The sequence below is a fragment of the Trachypithecus francoisi genome, unplaced genomic scaffold, assembly GCF_009764315.1.
Source record: "Trachypithecus francoisi isolate TF-2019V2 unplaced genomic scaffold, Tfra_2.0 Lachesis_group13, whole genome shotgun sequence".
NCBI lineage: Eukaryota > Metazoa > Chordata > Mammalia > Primates > Cercopithecidae > Trachypithecus > Trachypithecus francoisi.
In genome coordinates, this window is record NW_022681458.1 from 3787643 (window position 1) to 3806299 (window position 18657).

General features: G+C 45.4%; 1 protein-coding gene across 2 annotated transcripts in view; it reads left to right on the forward strand.

Annotated features, from left to right (window-relative positions):
• Positions 1-2906: 2906 nt before the first annotated feature.
• The window catches only part of ILKAP (ILK associated serine/threonine phosphatase), a 35383-nt gene continuing 19632 nt past the window's right edge, over positions 2907-18657 (forward strand). Inside the window, exons 1-5 of one of the 2 annotated variants that reach the window (XM_033229678.1) lie at positions 2907-3164; positions 12073-12138; positions 12613-12669; positions 16803-16922; positions 18528-18654. In XM_033229678.1, coding sequence (XP_033085569.1) covers positions 3110-3164; positions 12073-12138; positions 12613-12669; positions 16803-16922; positions 18528-18654 — 425 coding nt within the window. In that variant the 5' untranslated portion in view covers positions 2907-3109. Of the gene's footprint in view, positions 3165-12072; positions 12162-12612; positions 12670-16802; positions 16923-18527; positions 18655-18657 lie in introns of both variants that reach the window. The other variant, XM_033229679.1, reaches the window with a different exon arrangement.

Below are 18657 nucleotides of genomic sequence, written 5' to 3' on the forward strand. Positions count from 1 at the left end.
GTTCCATCCATCTAATATGTTAGGAAGAGGAGGGTCATCCACGTCATTCCTTTAATGGCTGCCCTAGGTATAATCTCCAGGCTTGGGTTGGGAGCAGGTGGATTTGCCACCTGTTTAACACACTTGAAAGCTCTTTCAACAGAACTGCAGAGTTCGTTAGAAGATATGGCCCAAAGCCTAATAAGAGTCCACGACCAACTAGACTCTTTGGCTGGAGTAGTCCTCCAAAGTAGATGGGAATTAGATGTTATAACATCTGAAAAAGGAGACCTCTGCTTCTCACTGGGTAAAAAATGTTGCTTCTATCTCAACCAATCAGGTCCAGTAAGAGACGCTGCTAAAAAAAACTTAAAGAAAGGGCTAAGGCTGGGCGTGGTGGCTCAAGCCTGTAATCCCAGCACTTTGGGAGGCCGAGGCGGGCGGATCACGAGGTCAGGAGGTTGAGACCATCCTGGCCAACACAGTGAAACCCCGTCTCTACTAAAAAATACAAAAAATTAGCCGGGCGTGGTGGCGGGCGCCTGTAGTCTCAGCTACTCAGGAGGCTGAGACAGGAGAATGGCGTGAACCCGGGAGGCGGAGCTTGCAGTGAGCCAAGATCGCACCACTGCACTCCAGCCTGGGGGACAGAGCCAGACTCCGTCTCAAAAAAAAAAAAAAAAAAAAAAGAAAGGGCTAAAAAGCTAAGAGAATACCAAGACAACCAAATAAATTCTTGGTTTTAAAACAAAGTCCTAACATGGGTCATCCCATTTCTGGGCCCTCTCCTAAAAATATGCCTAGGAATAATGTTCTTACCCTGCTTAATTAACCTTTTTCAAAGATTTTTAACCAGCAGGATCATGGCCATCTCACAGACAATTACCCAAAAATATCTACAGACAGCGTTACTCCTACAATCAATCTGAAACCAAAGAACTCTCTGCTCGCTCCCCCAGCAGGAAGTAGCCAGAAAAAACGTGCTGCCCCTAGTCCTTTTCATAACTGTAGAGACTGGATTGACAGAGCAGGAGCATCGCCATCTTGGACAAACACCACCATTCTAAGTTCCCCTTGATTAAAAAACCACCTAAATCCCACCCCAAAACATCAGTCTAATGGCTAATGTCAGCATAATCGGAAGCATTCCAACCCTAAGATAAACCCCTCTTCAATGAGAAACATGCTAACCCCCAAAATAGCCTCCTCTCCAACCAGAGACATTCCAACCCTGCAATAAACTTTCCCCCACTTCCAAAACCCTTAAATATCCTTATTCTGTAAGAGAGACCGCTTAGTCTGTAAGAGAGAGGGCTCCTGAATAAAATTGGCCAAAATCCCCTCTCAGGTTTATTCTCTGAAATAAACCTGTCTTTGACTGTCGAGCCGCTTTTGTATTCCTTTCCTCTGTAACTCTTACAAGCATTGTTACTTGAGTGTTTCTGCTGTAATGGAGGAGGCAGCATGAAGATCTCAAAATGTTGCTAGTGAGAAGCCATATAGATGAGAGGCATGAAGCCTTGTTGGGCTCCCTCCCTGTCCTACAGCCAGAGGGCGCCAGAAACGCATCTAACCTCGAATGAACTGGGCTGAACTCTTTGCATAGAGGGAGACCACATAACCTGGGGAAATTGGGTAAAGGGTATTGGAACGGATGCGTAAGATTTGGGTTTGTGTTAGTTGATTTGCGGAAACATTTATGGAAACGGGGCTTTGCTCTGGACTGGATGTCAGGAAGAGGAGGATTCCATGACTGGATATCTTTTTTTTTGTTTTTTTTTGTTTTTTTTGAGATGGAGTCTCGCTCTGTCGCCCAGGCTGGAGTGCAGTGGCCGGATCTCAGCTCACTGCAAGCTCCGCCCCCCGGGTTTACGCCATTCTCCTGCCTCAGCCTCCCGAGTAGCTGGGACTACAGGCGCCCACCACCTCGCCCGGCTAGTTTTCTTTTTTTATATATATATATATTTTTTTGGTAGAGACGGGGTTTCACCGTATTAGCCAGGATGGTCTCGATCTTCTGACCTCGTGATCCGCCCGTCTCGGCCTCCCAAAGTGCTGGGATTACAGGCTTGAGCCACCGCGCCCGGCCTTTATGATTGGATATCTTGATGAAGCTTATCTAGATGGCAGGAGGACTAGACAAAGGCTAAACATGTAATGGTAAAGAAGCAGCAATCACGTTACTAGCCGAGACGAGGGAAATTTGGCCACTTTTGCGGCTTGGACAGTGTTCCTGTTTTGTCTGTGTTCAGACTTGATGACACAGTGGTCTGTTTTCTTGTCTTGATCTGTATTATGGCCTGATGTTGGTGTTTTATGAAATTGTCCATATTCAAAGAGAACACCCAGGACCAGCTGTTTGTGCCAGACCAACCCCAAGTCCTGGCTGCAGAACCAGGCCAGGTCCCCGATGTCAGTGGCCGCCTTTCTCTTTATACCCATAGAGGGGGACACCATCAAAGAGGGGTCCCTCTTCTCTGCTCCCCACAGAGACCAGTGGGTGCAGACAGGTCAAGGAATGCCTCCTTTCCCTCCAGCATCTTTTGGGGTTTCCGTCCTGACGCCCAGGGCCACTCCATCCAAGCCTCGGTTTTTCAGCCTCTAAAACAGGCCAGGAACCAGGCACGACGTGGTGAAAGGACGAGCCGGAGAGATGGCAAGAGTTCCAGAAAGCCTTCCCAGGCATCAGGGGCTGCCCTTGGATTGACAGGACAGGCCTTCTTGGACAGGAACGCAACGAAACTTGACAGAAATCGGACACCTCGGCCAAGGAAAAAGCAGGAGGGGCCCGGGATTCGCCAAGGCGGGAAACACCGTAGGGCCCAAGCGGCGCCGCCTGCCCGGCTCGCAGTCCGGGCGGGAGGGGTCTACGCGCATGCGCACTGCCCCGCCCTCCCTCCGCCCCGCTGCTCCAGCCGCCCCGCCCCGCCCGCGCGCAGCCCTCTGGGGCGGCCGGGCCACGCCGCGCGCCGATTGGTGGCGTCCGGGGCTCTCCCCGCAGGTGACTGACGGCGCCGGCAGCCCCTGCCTGTCGCCCGCCAGCCGCCGCCGCCCGCCCGGGGTGTGGAGCCCCGCCGCTACTCGCGGGCTGAGCGTCTGCCGCTGCTGCCGTCGCCGTCCAGCCTCCGCCATGGACCTGTTCGGGGACCTGCCGGAGCCCGAGCGCTCGCCGCGCCCGGCTGCCGGTAAGCGGCGTTGCCGCCGGGCAGGCCAGGGAAGGGAGGGCGGGCGGGATGGCGGCGGCCTGAGGCCTGGGGCGGCTGAGGCGGCGCCCGCGCTGGGAGGCGGCGGGCGGCGCGGGCAGCACGGGACCTGCTCCTGCCTGGACCAGCCCCGTCCGGCCCACTGGCCGCCCCGCGAGAGGCCCAGTTGCTTGCGGAGCTCGGGGAGGCCGCTCCGCCATTTTCGCTACGCAGGAAGGAAAGGGCAGCGCCGCCCCGGCCACAGCCCCTCTGCGTGGCGGTAGAAGGCGCTGGCGCGGCCGCGTGGGCCGACCCGAGGGACCAGCTCTGAACGCCCAGCGGCCCCGCGGACTCCCGTGCCACACGACTCCATCCGCGGCCCGGGCTGCCCTGCGCGCCGCCGTCCCGCGGCTTCCGGGCCGCGCCTCACCCGCGGGCTGTGGAACGGCCGCGTTCCGGGCCGGTGCAAGTTCAGGGGCTTGGCGTTTTTTTGCACAGGAGATTGAATTAATCACCATCTTAATCCTTCGTGTTTTTGAAGCCTGGAAGACAGGATGCCTCCTCCGCCATCCTATGATTTTGTAATAATTAACAGTAGTTTGTTTTTTTTTTTCCCCTGGACCACGGGAAGTTCCCCCTTTCCCTAAAGTTAAGGGGTCCGCTCATCTGCTGAGCCCTGGCCCCTGCCAGTGGGAGGCCCTGTGGGCTGTGGTTTGAGCTCAGCATCCTAGCAGCGGGAAACGGCCCAGGTTAATCCCTGCGTCCCGTGGGTTATAGTCTCCGGGTTTCATTTGTCAAAACGCGTGAATATTTCATATGCAAGAGTTCCAACTTGATGTTGTAGTTTCGGGCCTCATTACCAAACTTAACTTGGGGGTAGAAAACCTGGAAAACTTAAGACATTCAGATTTCCAGACCCACCTCAGCCCCAATAAATCCGAATCCCTGAGAGTGGGGTTTCCGAATCTTACTGAACCCCCAGGCCGACCCAGCAGGGGCTGGAGACCAGTGGTTGGGGAACTGCTGTTGTAGGGCAGACGGAGGTGAGTAAGGCCCAGCCTTCGCTTTCTAAGAGCTGCTTTCTGAAGGGTGCTAATTACGATAATTAAAACTGGCAAAAGTTAATGACTGTGGGAAATGCTGAGGGCTCTTGAGGAGGGATTGTCGCGCTCCGAGAGACTGGGGAAGGAGGCAGTGTTTGAATTAAGCTTTCTAAGGATGAGAAGCCTTGTGATTTGCGGTAATTCTGGGCAAGAAAACATTTTATTTTATTTTATTTTTTGAGACGGAGTCTCGCTCTTGTCCAGGCTGGAGTGCAACAGCGAGATCTCAGCTCACTGCAAGCTTCGGGTTCAAACAATTCTCCTGCCTCAGCCTCCCTCGTAGCTGAGATTATAGGCTCCGACCACCACACCTGGCTAAGTTTCGTGTTTTTAGTAGAGACGGGGTTTCACTATGTTGGGTGGGCTGGTTGAACTCCTGACCTCAGGTGATCCGCCCGCCTCAGCCTCCTGAAGTGCCGGGATTACAGGTGTGAGCCAACGCGCCCTGCCCCCACTGACCATTCTGATGGTACAGAGCATCTCAGTAACTGATCCTGGAGTCTTTGAACTTAGCCATTCATTTTCAAAATAACCACGGTTCTAGCTGTGGGTGAAAATTGACTTTGTGTAGCAGTCTTTTTTCTCTGTTGGTGGAGTATAATTTCTAGCAATATATTTGGAGCAGCGTTTGGATTCACCAGTGTGCCTGTAAACCTATGAGTTTTAAAGTCTCCCTTGCTTTTTACCTGCAGTTAGGTTCTGCTTGAGGGTAGGCTCCCTTTACTGACAAAAAACCTGGCAACTCAAAATCTCATAAGTTGGCACGCTAGCAGCCTTTTGCCAGATACAGTGGGAAAGGTACGTCCTGTTGCCGTTTTTTCTAAACTCAGTTTCCAACCTCGACTGAGCTGAAAGGGTGGCAGAGGGGGTGCATGGTGTTTAAACTGCCGACCCCCCGAGAATGGATTGATTAACTGCTCCCCATCTGCTAGGAGGACACTGACAATTGTCAACAGGTCCTGCTTGGCTGAGTGTATTTTTAAAAATAGCTTTAAAACGAAGAAGATCTCAGAATTTGTAGATGATTGGAAGCTGAGAGAGATTAAGTATAAAATGAGTGACAGTTGGGATCCACAGTTATCATTGCGGGCAGTTAGCTACAAACAAGATGAGATTTGACAGGTTAAAATTGTTTGTACAAGAACAGAATCTGGTTTCACATACTTGTGAAAATACTGTGATTTTTAAAAAATACCATACTTTGAATAAATCATATTGATTGCTAAAGTGAATGGAATAATGAGCATACACTGTGCATCATGACCCTCACACATGATATGTGGGTATCACAAATCTCTAATGCAGTGAACAATAAAAGACCTAGTTATTTTCACAGAGCACAATAAAAGTTGTTCAGGAAATGTAACTAGACTGTTTGGTTTAGAATCCAACTCTTCACTTACTAACTCTTGCCTTCTGTGGCTATTCCTACATCTGTAAAAAGGGGTGACACTTCCCACTGTTACTGTACAAATCAGTACAGTATGGTGCTGCACATGGTGTGGGGTAGAATGTATCATGTTTTATAGATGTTAGCCAGGGTTATTATTTTTGAGACAGCCTCATTGTGTCGCCCAGGCTGGAGTGCAGTGACACAAACACAGCTCACTGTAGTCTCGACCTCCCCGGGCACAGGTGATTCTTCCACCTCAGCCTCCTGGGTAGCTGGGACTACAGGTGTGCACCACCACAGCCAGCTAATTTGTGTATGTTTTGTAGAAACGAGGCTTTGCCACGTTGCCCAGGATGCTCTCGAACTCCTGGGGCTCAAGTGTTTTGCCCACCTTGGCCCTCCCAGAGTGCTGGGATTACAGGTGTAAGCCACTGTGCCTGGCTGAGCCATTAACAGGTGTTTAAAAGTGGAAAAATGCAGTCTTAAATGAATTATGGGAAAGCACTAAGTGTCCAAAGGGTGAATACTACACTGCTTATATCACATCAAATGTATTAATATTTTGTGTAGATCTTTTTATTTTTGTTTTAAACATTGCAGCTAATGTTTCCACCCCAAACCTCTTAAATTTTTATAATCTGGAAAGATACATAGAATGCATTAAACATTTCAGGTATTTTGCTAAATTAGTAGTTTTATCAAGCCCTTAAAAGTTTTAATTGCTGAGTGAATCAAGTTTTTAAAAGGAGAGAGAGATATATATATTTTACCTAAAAAAAAAAGTGTTCATATCAGGCAGAAATGGAACTTTTCTATGTCAGACCCATGAAAGTGCCAACTTGATGTCTTTAGGATTGGCAGCTTGTATTTGACAATCCGTATACGTCAGTTACAGGTGTCATGGTTTAAAATTGCTTCGCCAGTGACTTGGTTTCACTGTTATAGGGTGGTTCTTTTACTTATTTGGTTGCTACACCAGTACATGAAAAAATGATGGTCAGTTGTTGAGGATGAAGTAAAATATTTGCTTGCCACACCGTCTTAAATATACTTTTTAAAAAATTGGAGGCTGGGCCGGGCGCGGTGGCTCAAGCCTGTAATCCCAGCACTTTGGGAGGCCGAGAGGGGCGGATCACGAGGTCAGGAGATCGAGACCATCCTGGCTAACACGGTGAAACCCCGTCTCTCCTAAAAATACAAAAAACTAGCCGGGCGAGGTGGCGGCCGGCGCCTGTGGTCCCAGCTACTCGGGAGGCTGAGGCAGGAGAATGGCGTGAACCCGGGAGGCGGAGCTTGCAGTGAGCTGAGATCCCGGCCACTGCACTCCAGCCCGGGCGACAGAGTGAGACTCCGTCTCAAAAAAAAAAAAAAATTGGAGGCTGGGCTCGATGGCTCATACTTGTAATCCCAGCGCTTTGGGGGGGCAAGGCAGGAGGAGGTCTTGAGGCCAGGAATTTGAGAAGAGCCTGGTGCAACATCGTGAGACCCCTGTCTCGACAATTAAAAAAAAAAAAAGAATATTTGAACATAAAATAAAGGTTAAGGTATTACAGGAAAACAGATTAATTGTAAAACTACAGGGTTGAACAAGAAAAAAGTCATAAAAAAATAAAGTGAATTTGACTATGTAAAAATTTAAAATTTCTGCAGGACAAATGATACTATAAAGGCAAAAGACAGAGAAAATATTTACAATATACTTACTAAGGGTATGAGAAAGGCTCACAAAATTAATAGGAAAAAATAAAACCCACTAGAAAAATGGTCAAAGGATGTATTCTACTGGTCCAGAGGTAAGGGATACAAATGGCCCATCAACAGAAAGTTGCTGAGGAACTAGTTACCTTTTCACCTATCAGATTAGCAACAATTGGTAACATTGGTGAATGTGTAGAGAAACAGTCTCATAAAGTGTTTTGGGAGTGAAAATTACAACTTTTTGGGGAACAAATTTTGGCTTCTATCAGATTTAAACTAATATCCTTTGACGAGCAGTCTAGCATATTAAGCAGGAATACATGTATCAGGTTGTTGATTGTGGCGTCACTTGTCATATGAAGAACTGGGAAAAGCTTGAACCCATCCGTAAGGATCTGGTCGAAGGAGTGGAGATGCTTCGCATATGTTACTGTTGGAGAGAATGAATTAGACTCGGGTGTATTGGCCTGGAGCATGCCTTGATGGGTTGTGTGAACAATGTATCTGGAGTATTGTGTAGAGTATGACTCTGTCTTCTACAAATTAAAATGCATGTATCCATGTACATGAGCATTAAGGAAAGTGGAAAGGATATACTACACTCATACTGTGGTTGAGGAGTGGTGGAACCGTCCCCCTTTTTTCTGATAATACCTGTGTAGTGTTTGGAAAACACCTGGATTTATTTTATAGTTGAAAAGAAAATTGAGGTATAAAAAGCAGCTCAAGCAAAATATTTTAACATCCTTTTTTAACTTTATTGGATATAGCAACCTTTAACCTGAATATGATCAACCCAAGGGTATTTTTCTCAGCATAGTATGTAACTTCCAGTAGACTTAGCTCCAGAATGTAGATAACTGGGGGGGAGGGGGGAGTTCTTGGTGAGATTAACTATGATTAAGAAACATTTTTAGTCTTGTCTTCTCATTAAGGTTCTAATATTTTTAAGATTGGGGGAGGGGCCTCTTCCAAATTTTTAGGTCAAGGTCACACTTTGTCCAATGATTGCAAGCTCCCAGTGCTTTGAATTTCAGTTTATTCAAAATAGAATGTAAAGGCCTGGAGCAGTGGGTCACACCTGTAATCCCAGCATTTTGGGATGCTGAGGCAGGAAGATTGCTTGAGTACAGAAATTCGTGACCAACCTGGGCAACATAGTGAGACCCTGTCTCTACAAAAAATTAAAAATTTAGCTGGGCGTGGTGGTGTATGCCTGTAGTTTCAGCTACTCGGGAGTCTGACAAGGGAGGGTTGCTTGAGCCCAGAAGGGTGAGGCCGCAGTGAGCTGTGATCACACCACTGCACTCCAGCCTCGCTCACAGAGGGAGACTCTTGTCTCAGTTTAAAAAAAAAGAATTGAAGGTTTTGGCTAGTTGGTAGTTTCCTTATGTATCTATGACCTATAGATTTTTATTTTTTTTAAAGAATCCATGTATAAACTTGTAAGTTAGATCCTTTTGATGATGCAAAAGATATTTCCAGAGATTTTATACAATCTCAGGATTATCATAGGATTGTTGTAAGGGTAAAATGAGTTGATGTTTGTGAAGTTTCTGGAAGGGTGCCCATGTATGGAGGCACATAGTACCTCACTAAGAGCATGGACTGCATGGCTTTGAATCCCCACTCCACTCCTTAACTGGCTCTGTGATCTTGGATGGGTAATTGACCTCAGTGCCTAAGTTTTTAAATCGGTAAATAATAATAGTACCTATCTCATAAGAATTAAATGAGTTAAGATGTATAGAGCTCTTAGAATAGTGCCTGACAGGCAGGCAGTATTATCATTTTTAGAAGCCATTCCCAGTTGTGGCCAGCAAAATTAAGATGGTCTCATTGTGTTTAATTGAAATACCTCTCATAGTATTCCAGAGTGAGAAAGAAGGTGACAGGCAGTTCTCTGGGGATGGGGCTCAGTTTGGGGCACCATCTGACTGAATTGTAGCCAAAGGAGAGGGGGCCAGGCTCATATTAATACTAAGCTGGAAGTTGCATTGTGAGGAATGCTTGCAAGAACTGAAAATGTATTTATTACCTGGGTAAAAGAAGACTTCCCCCGTTGTACAGTGACAATGGAAAGACCTGATTTAGACGGGCAAGTTAATTCAAAAATTAAAATATGACCTGGTACAAGTGGAAGGGTTGTTTGCTCTTCAGGTTGGGCTGTTACCTGTAAATGTCCCCTCCCTTGTCCTAAGACATCTGACTGACCCCACTGAATGCAGCGTGATTGTCTGGATCATCTCATGTGGTTTTGAGTCTGTCCGGAGAATGGGCGTTTTGGTTGTTAGATCCAGTGTCGTTTGGGCAAAAGTGACCTACTTCGGGATATTAGGAATTCTTGTAAGTGGATTAATACATTGAGTAATGGTTATCCTAAATACTTTTTTTGTGGGGTGGGAACAGAGTCTGGTTTTGTCCTCCAGGCTGGAGTGCAGTGGCACTATCTCAGCTCATGGCAACCTCCGCCTCCCAGGTTCAAGCTATTTTCCTGCTTCAGCCTCCCAAGTAACTGGGGCTACAGGCACCTGCCACCATGCCTAGCTAATTTTTGTTTTTCTGGGAGAGACAGGGTTTCACCGTGTTGGTCAGGCTTATCTCGAACTCCTGACCTCAGTCCTGACCTTGGCCTCCCAAAGTGCTGGGATTATAGGTGTGAGCCACCACGCCTGGCCATACTAAATACTTTTTAATGGCTTTCTTCTGCTTCTTGTATACTTGTAGAGTCTTTATGTCACTTGTAAGAAAAGTGAAAGTATTTGCAATTACTTAATTTGTTTAGAGTCATCCTGAGAGATGAGCATACATTTTCCCGTTTGTATTAGGGATATAAAGCAAAATAGTTATTTTTTGTTAACTCAGGAATTTCTTGTGTATTTTAGGTACTTCTGACCCAAAGACCCTGGGAGAAATTTCATTCCCTTAAGTTTATAAATTTTAATTAAAGTTTTTGTGTTTAAAAGAAGAAAGTTGATACCCAGCTCATTTCTAAATGGAGGCAAAAAGATGATATGGATGAGCCTCTCGGGAGGTATAAATTTATTTGTTTAAGTGAATTGGTGTTTGGCCTTGCACAGTAGCTCACACCTGTAATCCCAGCACTTTGGGAGGCTGAGGCAGTTGGAACCCATGAGGCCAGGAGTTTGAGACCAGCCTGGCCAACATGGTGAAACCCTGTCTCTACTAAAAATACAAAAATTAGCACTGGCATGGTGGCTCACACCTGTAATCCCAGCACTTTGGGAGGCTGAGGCAGGCAGAACACTTGGTCAAGAGTTCAAGACTAGCCTGGTCAATATGGTAAGACCTTGTCTCTACTAAAAATACAAAAATTATTTAGGTTGTGGTGGTATGCGCCTGTAATCTCAGCTACTCAGGAGGCTGGAGCAGGGGAATCGCTTGAACCCGGGAGGCGGAGGCAGTGAGCTGAGATCACATTACTGCACTCCAGCATGGGCAACAGAGTGAGACTCAGTCTCAAAAAAAAAAAAAAAAAAAAAAAAAAAAAAAAAAAAAGTGGTTTTTAAGTGAGTACTTTTTTTTTGAGACAGGGTCTCATTGTGTTGCCTAGGCTGGAGTGCAGTGGCCCAGTCATGGCTCACTGCAGCCTTGGCCTCCCTGGGCTTAGGTGACCCTCCCACCTCAGCCTCCTGAGTAGCTTGGACTACAGGCGCCTGCCAACACACCTGGCTAATTTTTGTCCTTTTTTATAGACATTTTTTTGCCATGTTGCCCAGGCTGGTCTTGAACTCCGGGGCTCAAGCAGTCCTCCCACCTCAGCCTCCCGAAGTGTTGGGTTTATAGGCATGAGCCACTGCGTCTGGTTTAAATGAGCACATCTTTATACTTGAACTCTGAGGAACAAGAGGTGGGATGAAGCCTGTGTGTTTGGTTGGTGTGTTGCATTTTGCAGAAGGTGAACATGTATACTTCTAATTTGGATTCTTGTGTGCCAGTTCAGATATCTAATAGCTTAAATAGAATTTCAGGAAAAAGCTGGATAATAAGGAATGGTAGTTAAATTTTATGTGGAAAAAGATAATTGGGCATAAAACATTTAAGACATACTTTTGGAATGTAAATCTTCACATTTTTTGTTAAAAGAGTTCCTCACTTTCTCCTGAGGCTGTCTTTGATTACCTGAATCTCCTTATTTTCTCCAAAGCTATTTATTGAATCAGGCACTGTGCTGGGACTAGGGACACCAGGTTCCAACAGATTTTCTTCCCTTGCAGAATGTTACTGAAATAGGATTTTTGTAAACTTGTAGGTCTTTGAAGGTCCCTCCCCTCTTCCCCTGCCCCCAAATTTCTGAACGTCCATCTTGAAGTCCTAAGTATTGTTTTCTTGGTCTAGAAACAGTTTTTTGCTTCCCAGGATTCTGTTTTAAAGAAAGACTTTTAAATGTTTCATGCTTTCAATAATGAAATTATCAAGAAAATACTTATTTTCCTCAAGATACTCAGTGGCCCTGAAAATGCCTGTTAGGGCATCATTCATTGCTTTTATGTTGACTGCAACTGTTGGAAACAGATGCCCAGATTTAAAAAGCTGCTAAGAAAATATTTTTTAAAAATTTATCCAACAGGAAGGAGAAAATTAGAATCTAATAGCAAACTTGTCTCAAAGCAGGGGAGACCACATGATCTTCCTCTTTGAAAATCTGTCCTGGATGATGGCCACGTGCTCTCTAAACAGGTGTTCTGTGTTTTAGGGAAAGAAGCTCAGAAAGGACCCCTGCTCTTTGATGACCTCCCTCCGGCCAGCAGTACTGACTCAGGTACAGTCTTCAGGCTCTCCCAGGTGTGTGTCAACGTCTCTACTCATCCTGGGATTGTAGTTGTCTCAATCTTTTTCCCTTTCCCCCATTTTCAACACACAGATGTTTTAGGTGTTGGACTGTCTTTAAGTTTTGAATCCATGGCATCAGGTAAGGCAGAAAAATCTGCTAGTCGCTAGCCCTGAGAAGTACTGCAAGAAAATGTGGAGCAGTTTTCTCTGGTTCACTTGAGTATTTATTTTACTACCTGAAGTACAATTTAACTTTTTAAGGCAGATTTTTATTTCCTTTGAAATAATAGGACTTTAAAATAGGTTCAAGATATTATTCACCGCGGTATGAGTTGCCACTGGATTGACGCAAGAGTTTTGAGTTTATTTCAGTAACCTACATAGGTGTCCTGGTGGGATGGATTCTGAAACTTAAGCCTTACATATTTTTTGTGGGCTCACTAAGTGTTCTGCTGTGTTTCAGGATCAGGGGGACCTTTGCTTTTTGATGATCTCCCACCCGCTAGCAGTGGCGATTCAGGTAAGTAGTAGGAAAAAAAATCCAAGGTGCTGGTGGAAATAATACATAGTATTTTACTCTTCTGTGAAATTTATGTATAGGTTTTAACAGGATTTTGGATGCCATTAAGTCATACAGTATAAGGTTTAATAAAACTATAAACAGGCACATTAATTGGAAGCACAAAGATAAGATAATACTATATTACTTTCTGGTGATATTAACTTCTTGAGGTTCAGATTGTTGGAACTGCCTTTAAGAATTAAGAGTTCACTAATTTACTCTTAACTTTGTTATTAACATTTTTTTAAAATTCGAAGTTCATTATTCTGATTTGCCTTGTTAAACAGAGCGCTTGACCCAAATGTATCAAGGCTAGTATCATTGGCTCTACCTTCTCCTGAACATGTTCCTTTACATGTCCTCATTAAATAGAAGGGAAGAGTAGAGCAGATTCCCGTTGCCATCGTGGCAAAGGTATGATTCTGTCTCATGAGAACTTACGTGGAGCTCTTCTGGTTGGGGAAGGTGAGGGTTAGGAGAGGTTGGGAGATAGTGTAGCCTGAAACCTTCCCAATAAAGATAGTACCCTTAATTGTAATGAAAGTTAGTATGTTCTGGCTGGGCGTGGTGGCCCATGCCTATAATCCCAGCACTTTGGGAGGCCAAGGCGGGTAGATCACTTGAGGTCAGGAGTTCAAGACCAGCCCGGCCAACATGGCGAAACCCCGTCTCTACTAAAAATACAAAAATTAGCTGAGCATGGTGGCACATGCCTATAGTCCCAGCTACTCAGGAGGCTGAGGCAGGAGAGTCGCTTGAACCCGGGAGGCGGAGGTTGCAGTAAGCTGAGATCACGCCATTGCACTCCAGCCTCTGAGTGACAGAGCAACACTCTGTCTCCAAAAAAAAAGGAAGTTAATATGTTTAAAGAAGGCTGTTAAGGGATTTAGTAAAAGAAATGAAGATACAGCATAGCTGTCTCTTATCTACAGGACAAAAGACAATAAAGTAGTAACAATTTAGAAGATTTGCATAACACGATTAGCAAGCTTGATTTTTTGGATATATAATCTTGGGTCTAATGTTTTAGATTTCTTGAGAAGATAACACATTCTTTTTTGTTTTTTCTTGAGACGGAGTCTTGCACTGTCACCCAGGCTGGAGTGCAGTGGCGCAGTCTCAGCTCACTGCAACCTCCACCTCTCGGGTTTAAGTGATTCTCCTGCCTCAAGCCTCCTGAGTAGCTGGGACTATAGGCATGTGCCACCATGCCCGGCTCATTTTTGTATTTTTAGTAGAGATGAGATTTCACCATATTGGCCAGGCTGGTCTTGAACTCCTGACTTTGTGATCCGCCCGCCTTGGCCTCCCAAAGTACTGAGATTATAGGCGTGAGCCACTGCACCCTGCCGATAACACATTCTTTTTTCTTTTTCTTTTTCTTTTTTGAGATGGAATCTCGCTCTGCCGCCCAGGCTGGAGTGCCGTGGCACAATCTCAGCTCACTGCAAGCTCCGCCTCCCGGGTTCATGCCATTCTGCCGCCTCAGCCTCCTGAGTAGCTGGGACTACGGGCGCCTGCCACCGTGCCCAGCTAGTTTTTTGTGTGTTTTTAGTAGAGATGGGGTTTCACCGTGTTAGCCAGGATGGTTTCCATCTCCTAACCTCATGATCTGCCTGCCTCGGCCTCCCGAAGTGCTGGGATTACGGGTGTGAGCCACCTTGCCTGGCCCAATAACACATTCTTAAGCAGGCAGGAACCACTTAAAAAAGTTAATTATGTACTAAGCCATAAAATAAGCCTCAATAATCTGTTTTTTGTACAGACTACATTCTCTGACTACAGTGTAATTTGCTTAGAAGTCAATAACAAAGCTGTAAGGTGTCTTTGAAATTTTATTATTTCCTTTTCTTTTTCTTTTTTTTTTTTTTTTTTTTTTGAGATGGAGTATCACTCTGTTGGCAGGCTGGAGTACAATGTCACGATCTCGGCTCGCTGCAACCTCTACCTCCCGGGTTCAAGTTCCTCTCTCAGCCTCCCGAGTAGCTGGGACTACAGGTGCATACCATCACACCCAGCTAATTTTTGTATTTTTAGTAGAGACGGGATTTCACTATGTTGGCCAGGGTGGTCTCAATCTCTTGACCTCATGATCCGCCTGCCTCTGCCTCCCAAAGTGCCAGGATGACAGGCATGAGCCACTGCGCCTGGCCTTTTTCTTTTTTTTTTTTTTTTTTTTTGAGATGGAGGCTCGCTCTGTCTCCTAGGCTGGAACGCATGGTGAGATCTCATCTCACTGCAGCCTCTGCCTCCTGGGTTCCAGTGAGTCTCATGCCTCAGCCTCCCGAGTAGCTGGGATTACAGGCACTACCACACCCGGCTAATTTTTTGTATTTTCAGTAGATACCGGATTTCGCCATGTTGGTCAGGCTTGTCTTGAACTTCTGACCTTAGATGATTTGCCCATCTCAGCCTCCCAAAGTGCTGGGATGACAGGCGTGAGTCACCACACCTGGCCATCTGTTTTGGAATTTTAAAGGAAGATAGTTTCACATCCATTTGGGGAAAACTGGAACCCACATAGTAAGCCACAGGACACTAATGGGGACCTTTGGGAGAGATACTGTTGAAAACATCTGTGTTGCATTATGCAGGGTGCATATGTGTATCATGTTACACTGTTGCAGAAATAGGTCCTTGTGCAAGTAATTTACTCTTCTTGAGGGCAGGAACATTTTCATTACCTTTTCCTCAGCACTAAGAAATGTCTGACACAAGGAGTTCGAGACCAGCCTGCCCAACATGGTGAAACCTCATCTCCACTAAAAATAGAAAAATTAGCTGGGTGTGATGGTGCACGCCTGTAGGCTGAGGCAGGAGAATCGCTTGAACCCGGGAGGTGGAGGTTGTAGTGAGCTGAGGTTGCGTCACTGCACTCCAGCCTGGGCGACAGAGTAGACTCCGTCTCAAAAAAAAAAAGACACCTTGTGTTTACAAAAAAATTAAAAAATTATCTGGGTGTGGTGGTTCCTGCTTTCAGTCCCAGCTGCTCAGGAGGCTGAGGCAGGAGGATCACTTGAACACAGGAGTTGGAGGCTGCAGTAAACTATGATCATGACATTGCGATCTAGTCTGTGTGACAGAATGAGACCCTGTCTCAAAAACAAAAAGAAATGTCTGGCAAAGAGTAGGTTGAGTAAGTACGTAAGTACTTGCATCCTTTGTTTTTTTTTTTTTTTTTTTTAAGAGAAGCGTTTCACTACTTTGCCCAGGCAGGTCTCAAATGCCTGGGCTAAAGTGATCCTCCTGCCTCAGTCTCCGGAAGTAGCTGTGACTACAGGCGTGTGCCACTGCATCTGGCTATTGCATACTTTTATACCTAAATGCAGAGAACATATCAAGTCATTTATTAGGACAACAGCTGCTCTTATTGGAGATTGATGTGTTAGGCACTGTAACAAATGCTCTTCTTACCTGTGCTCACCTGTTTTCAAACGTCCCTCTGAGATGGCAGTATTCTTACCATGTTACGCATAGGTGAAGACAGCTGAGACTGAAAGGTTAAGTTGCACACCTCTTTGAAACTTGACTTTTCTCATTTCAAACACATATGCACTGCAGATTCCCTTAGCTCTGGCTTTGAGTACAGATTCATCCTTTTGCTAGTGGGAACAGCTGTGGCAGCCCTATTTTGCCTTTGAAAGGATGTATTACAGTTCTTAAAGGCTGCCATTTACCTCATTTTCAGTCTTTTTGGGTACTACTTTTTGGAACTTGTTTAGGGTATGTTAGTTTGCTTACAGATTTTGTAAGTGTTTTTTTTTTAACACTAAGAGCCTGTGGATATAAAAACATGTATATGCTACAGGCCAAAAAAATATATATGTATTTTTACCACTGGGAAAAGTCTTTTACAAACTCCTTCAGCAGGGTCAGTTTGACTCAGGGCCTAGATCTTTCTGTTCTCTCACTGTGGGGGCCTGCCCCACCCCTGCACCACCATGAAGACACAACTCCTGGGTCCGCCTGCCTCTGCCAGACCTTGCTTGAAATGACCTTGTCTTTGAGTGCTAGGATGAAGCCCAGTCTGCTAGTGACTTTTTCCACCAGTCTACAGCTGTGTTTCTGTCCGGCTTTTACTTTATTTCCAGGTTCTCTTGCCCCGTCAATATCCCAGATGGTAAAGAATGAAGGGAAAGGAGCAAAGAGAAAAACCTCCGAGGAAGAGAAGAATGGCAGTGAAGAGCTTGTGGAAAAGAAAGTTTGTAAAGGTTTTCAGACAGTTTGAAAACAAATGTATTAGACTTCATATTTTAAAACAACCCAGAGCAAAACCAGTTTCAGCTTTCTAATAATACTTTCTTTTTATGTCTGTATTTAAGAAATGAGTAGGGTTCCCTTTTTGCAAATGAATTTCCAAGTTTCTCTGTGCTTTCTCCTACTTTTCATGTACATCTATCTCTGATCCTACCTTTGATCAGATAGGAAACCTACATTTGTATTTGTTCCTCAAGAGTTAAAAAATACAGGTGGTTTTTTTTTCTTAGTCTTCTGCAGTGAATGGTTAGTTTTTGACCACCTAGTGTCTCTCTGACTTCCGATCTTTGTTTGCAGTTTGTCGATTAGTGCTTTGAATTACGTGATTTAGCTTTGTAGGCAGCTTCCCTAAGCCTGGAAAAAGCCGTTGAAATTTGTAGTCGGTTGTGTAACTTGTCAAAGTTAATGGGGAAGGAAACGAAAAGTATTAACTAAAGAGAATAAATACTTCAGTTGTGGTACTAAAGTATTCTTGAACTGTGGAATTTTCTTTCTTTCTTTTTTGAGACGGAGTCTCACTCTATCACCTGGCCTGGAGTGCAAGTGGTGCGATCTCTGCTCACTGCAAGTGCTACCTCCTGCCTCCTGGGTTCACGCCATACTCCTGCCTCAGCCTTCCCGAGTAGCTGGGACTACAGGCACCCACCACCACACCCGGCTAATTTTTTGTATTTTTAGTAGAGACGGGGTTTCACCATGTTAGCCAGGATGGTCTCAATCTCCTGACCTCATGATCTGCCCACCTTGGCCTCCCAAAGTGCCGGGGTTACAGGCGTGAGCCACCCCGCCCGGCCCGAGCTATGGGATTTTCATTGACTGCGTTGTCCTTTGCCATAAATTATCTCAGTGAAAGCTGTACGATGCAGGCCGAGGTATGTGAAAAAACCCACTTGTAGCTTTGCTGGGAAGATGTCATCTTCAGTTTAGCTTATCACTTCCCAGAGGACAGCTCTTCACAGTGTTTATTATTTGGCATTAGTTATCAGAAAATGAGCTTAAATGAGCCTAACCATTAAATGTAAATAGATCTCTGCCTGCATTGGAATCTTTTATCTTTTTTTTCCTCAGTTGAAGTAAAAGCAACCAGTCTTACTGTTCAAATTCTTCACCAGCCTTGAGCTTGGAAATACGTATTTTCAGGGCATCTTACAGGGCTTTTGACACAAACTCTGCTGACTTGCATTTGTCCTTATTCAATTATCACAAGACTAATTTGCATGTGATCCTTTCCCCTGATTTGAATCTCACTTCTCTGGGATGGCAGCACATCCCTTGCCCTGGTGCTTTGACTTATACCCTAGACAGAATTGTTTTATGCTCACTGACTCCTCTTTCGTGTCCCTGTGCAACCTCTTAGAGCTCACCCTGTCCAACAGTGCTCTGATTTTAGTTCCAGATTTGCAGCTGGGAAGATGCTGTAAGGGGTATTGCTTATTTGTTGGCACCATTAGGATATTGTTGAGTCAGACAGTCATAATCCCTCTCATTTGCTCTGGGACTAGGGCTTCCAGAGGGTTGGGCACAGTTTTGTATTGGCTTTTTTGTTCTCTTTTCCTTAGCCTCTTCGGTGATCTTTGGTCTGAAGGGCTATGTGGCTGAGCGGAAGGGTGAGAGGGAGGAGATGCAGGATGCCCACGTCATCCTGAACGACATCACCGAGGAGTGTAGGCCCCCATCGTCCCTCATGTG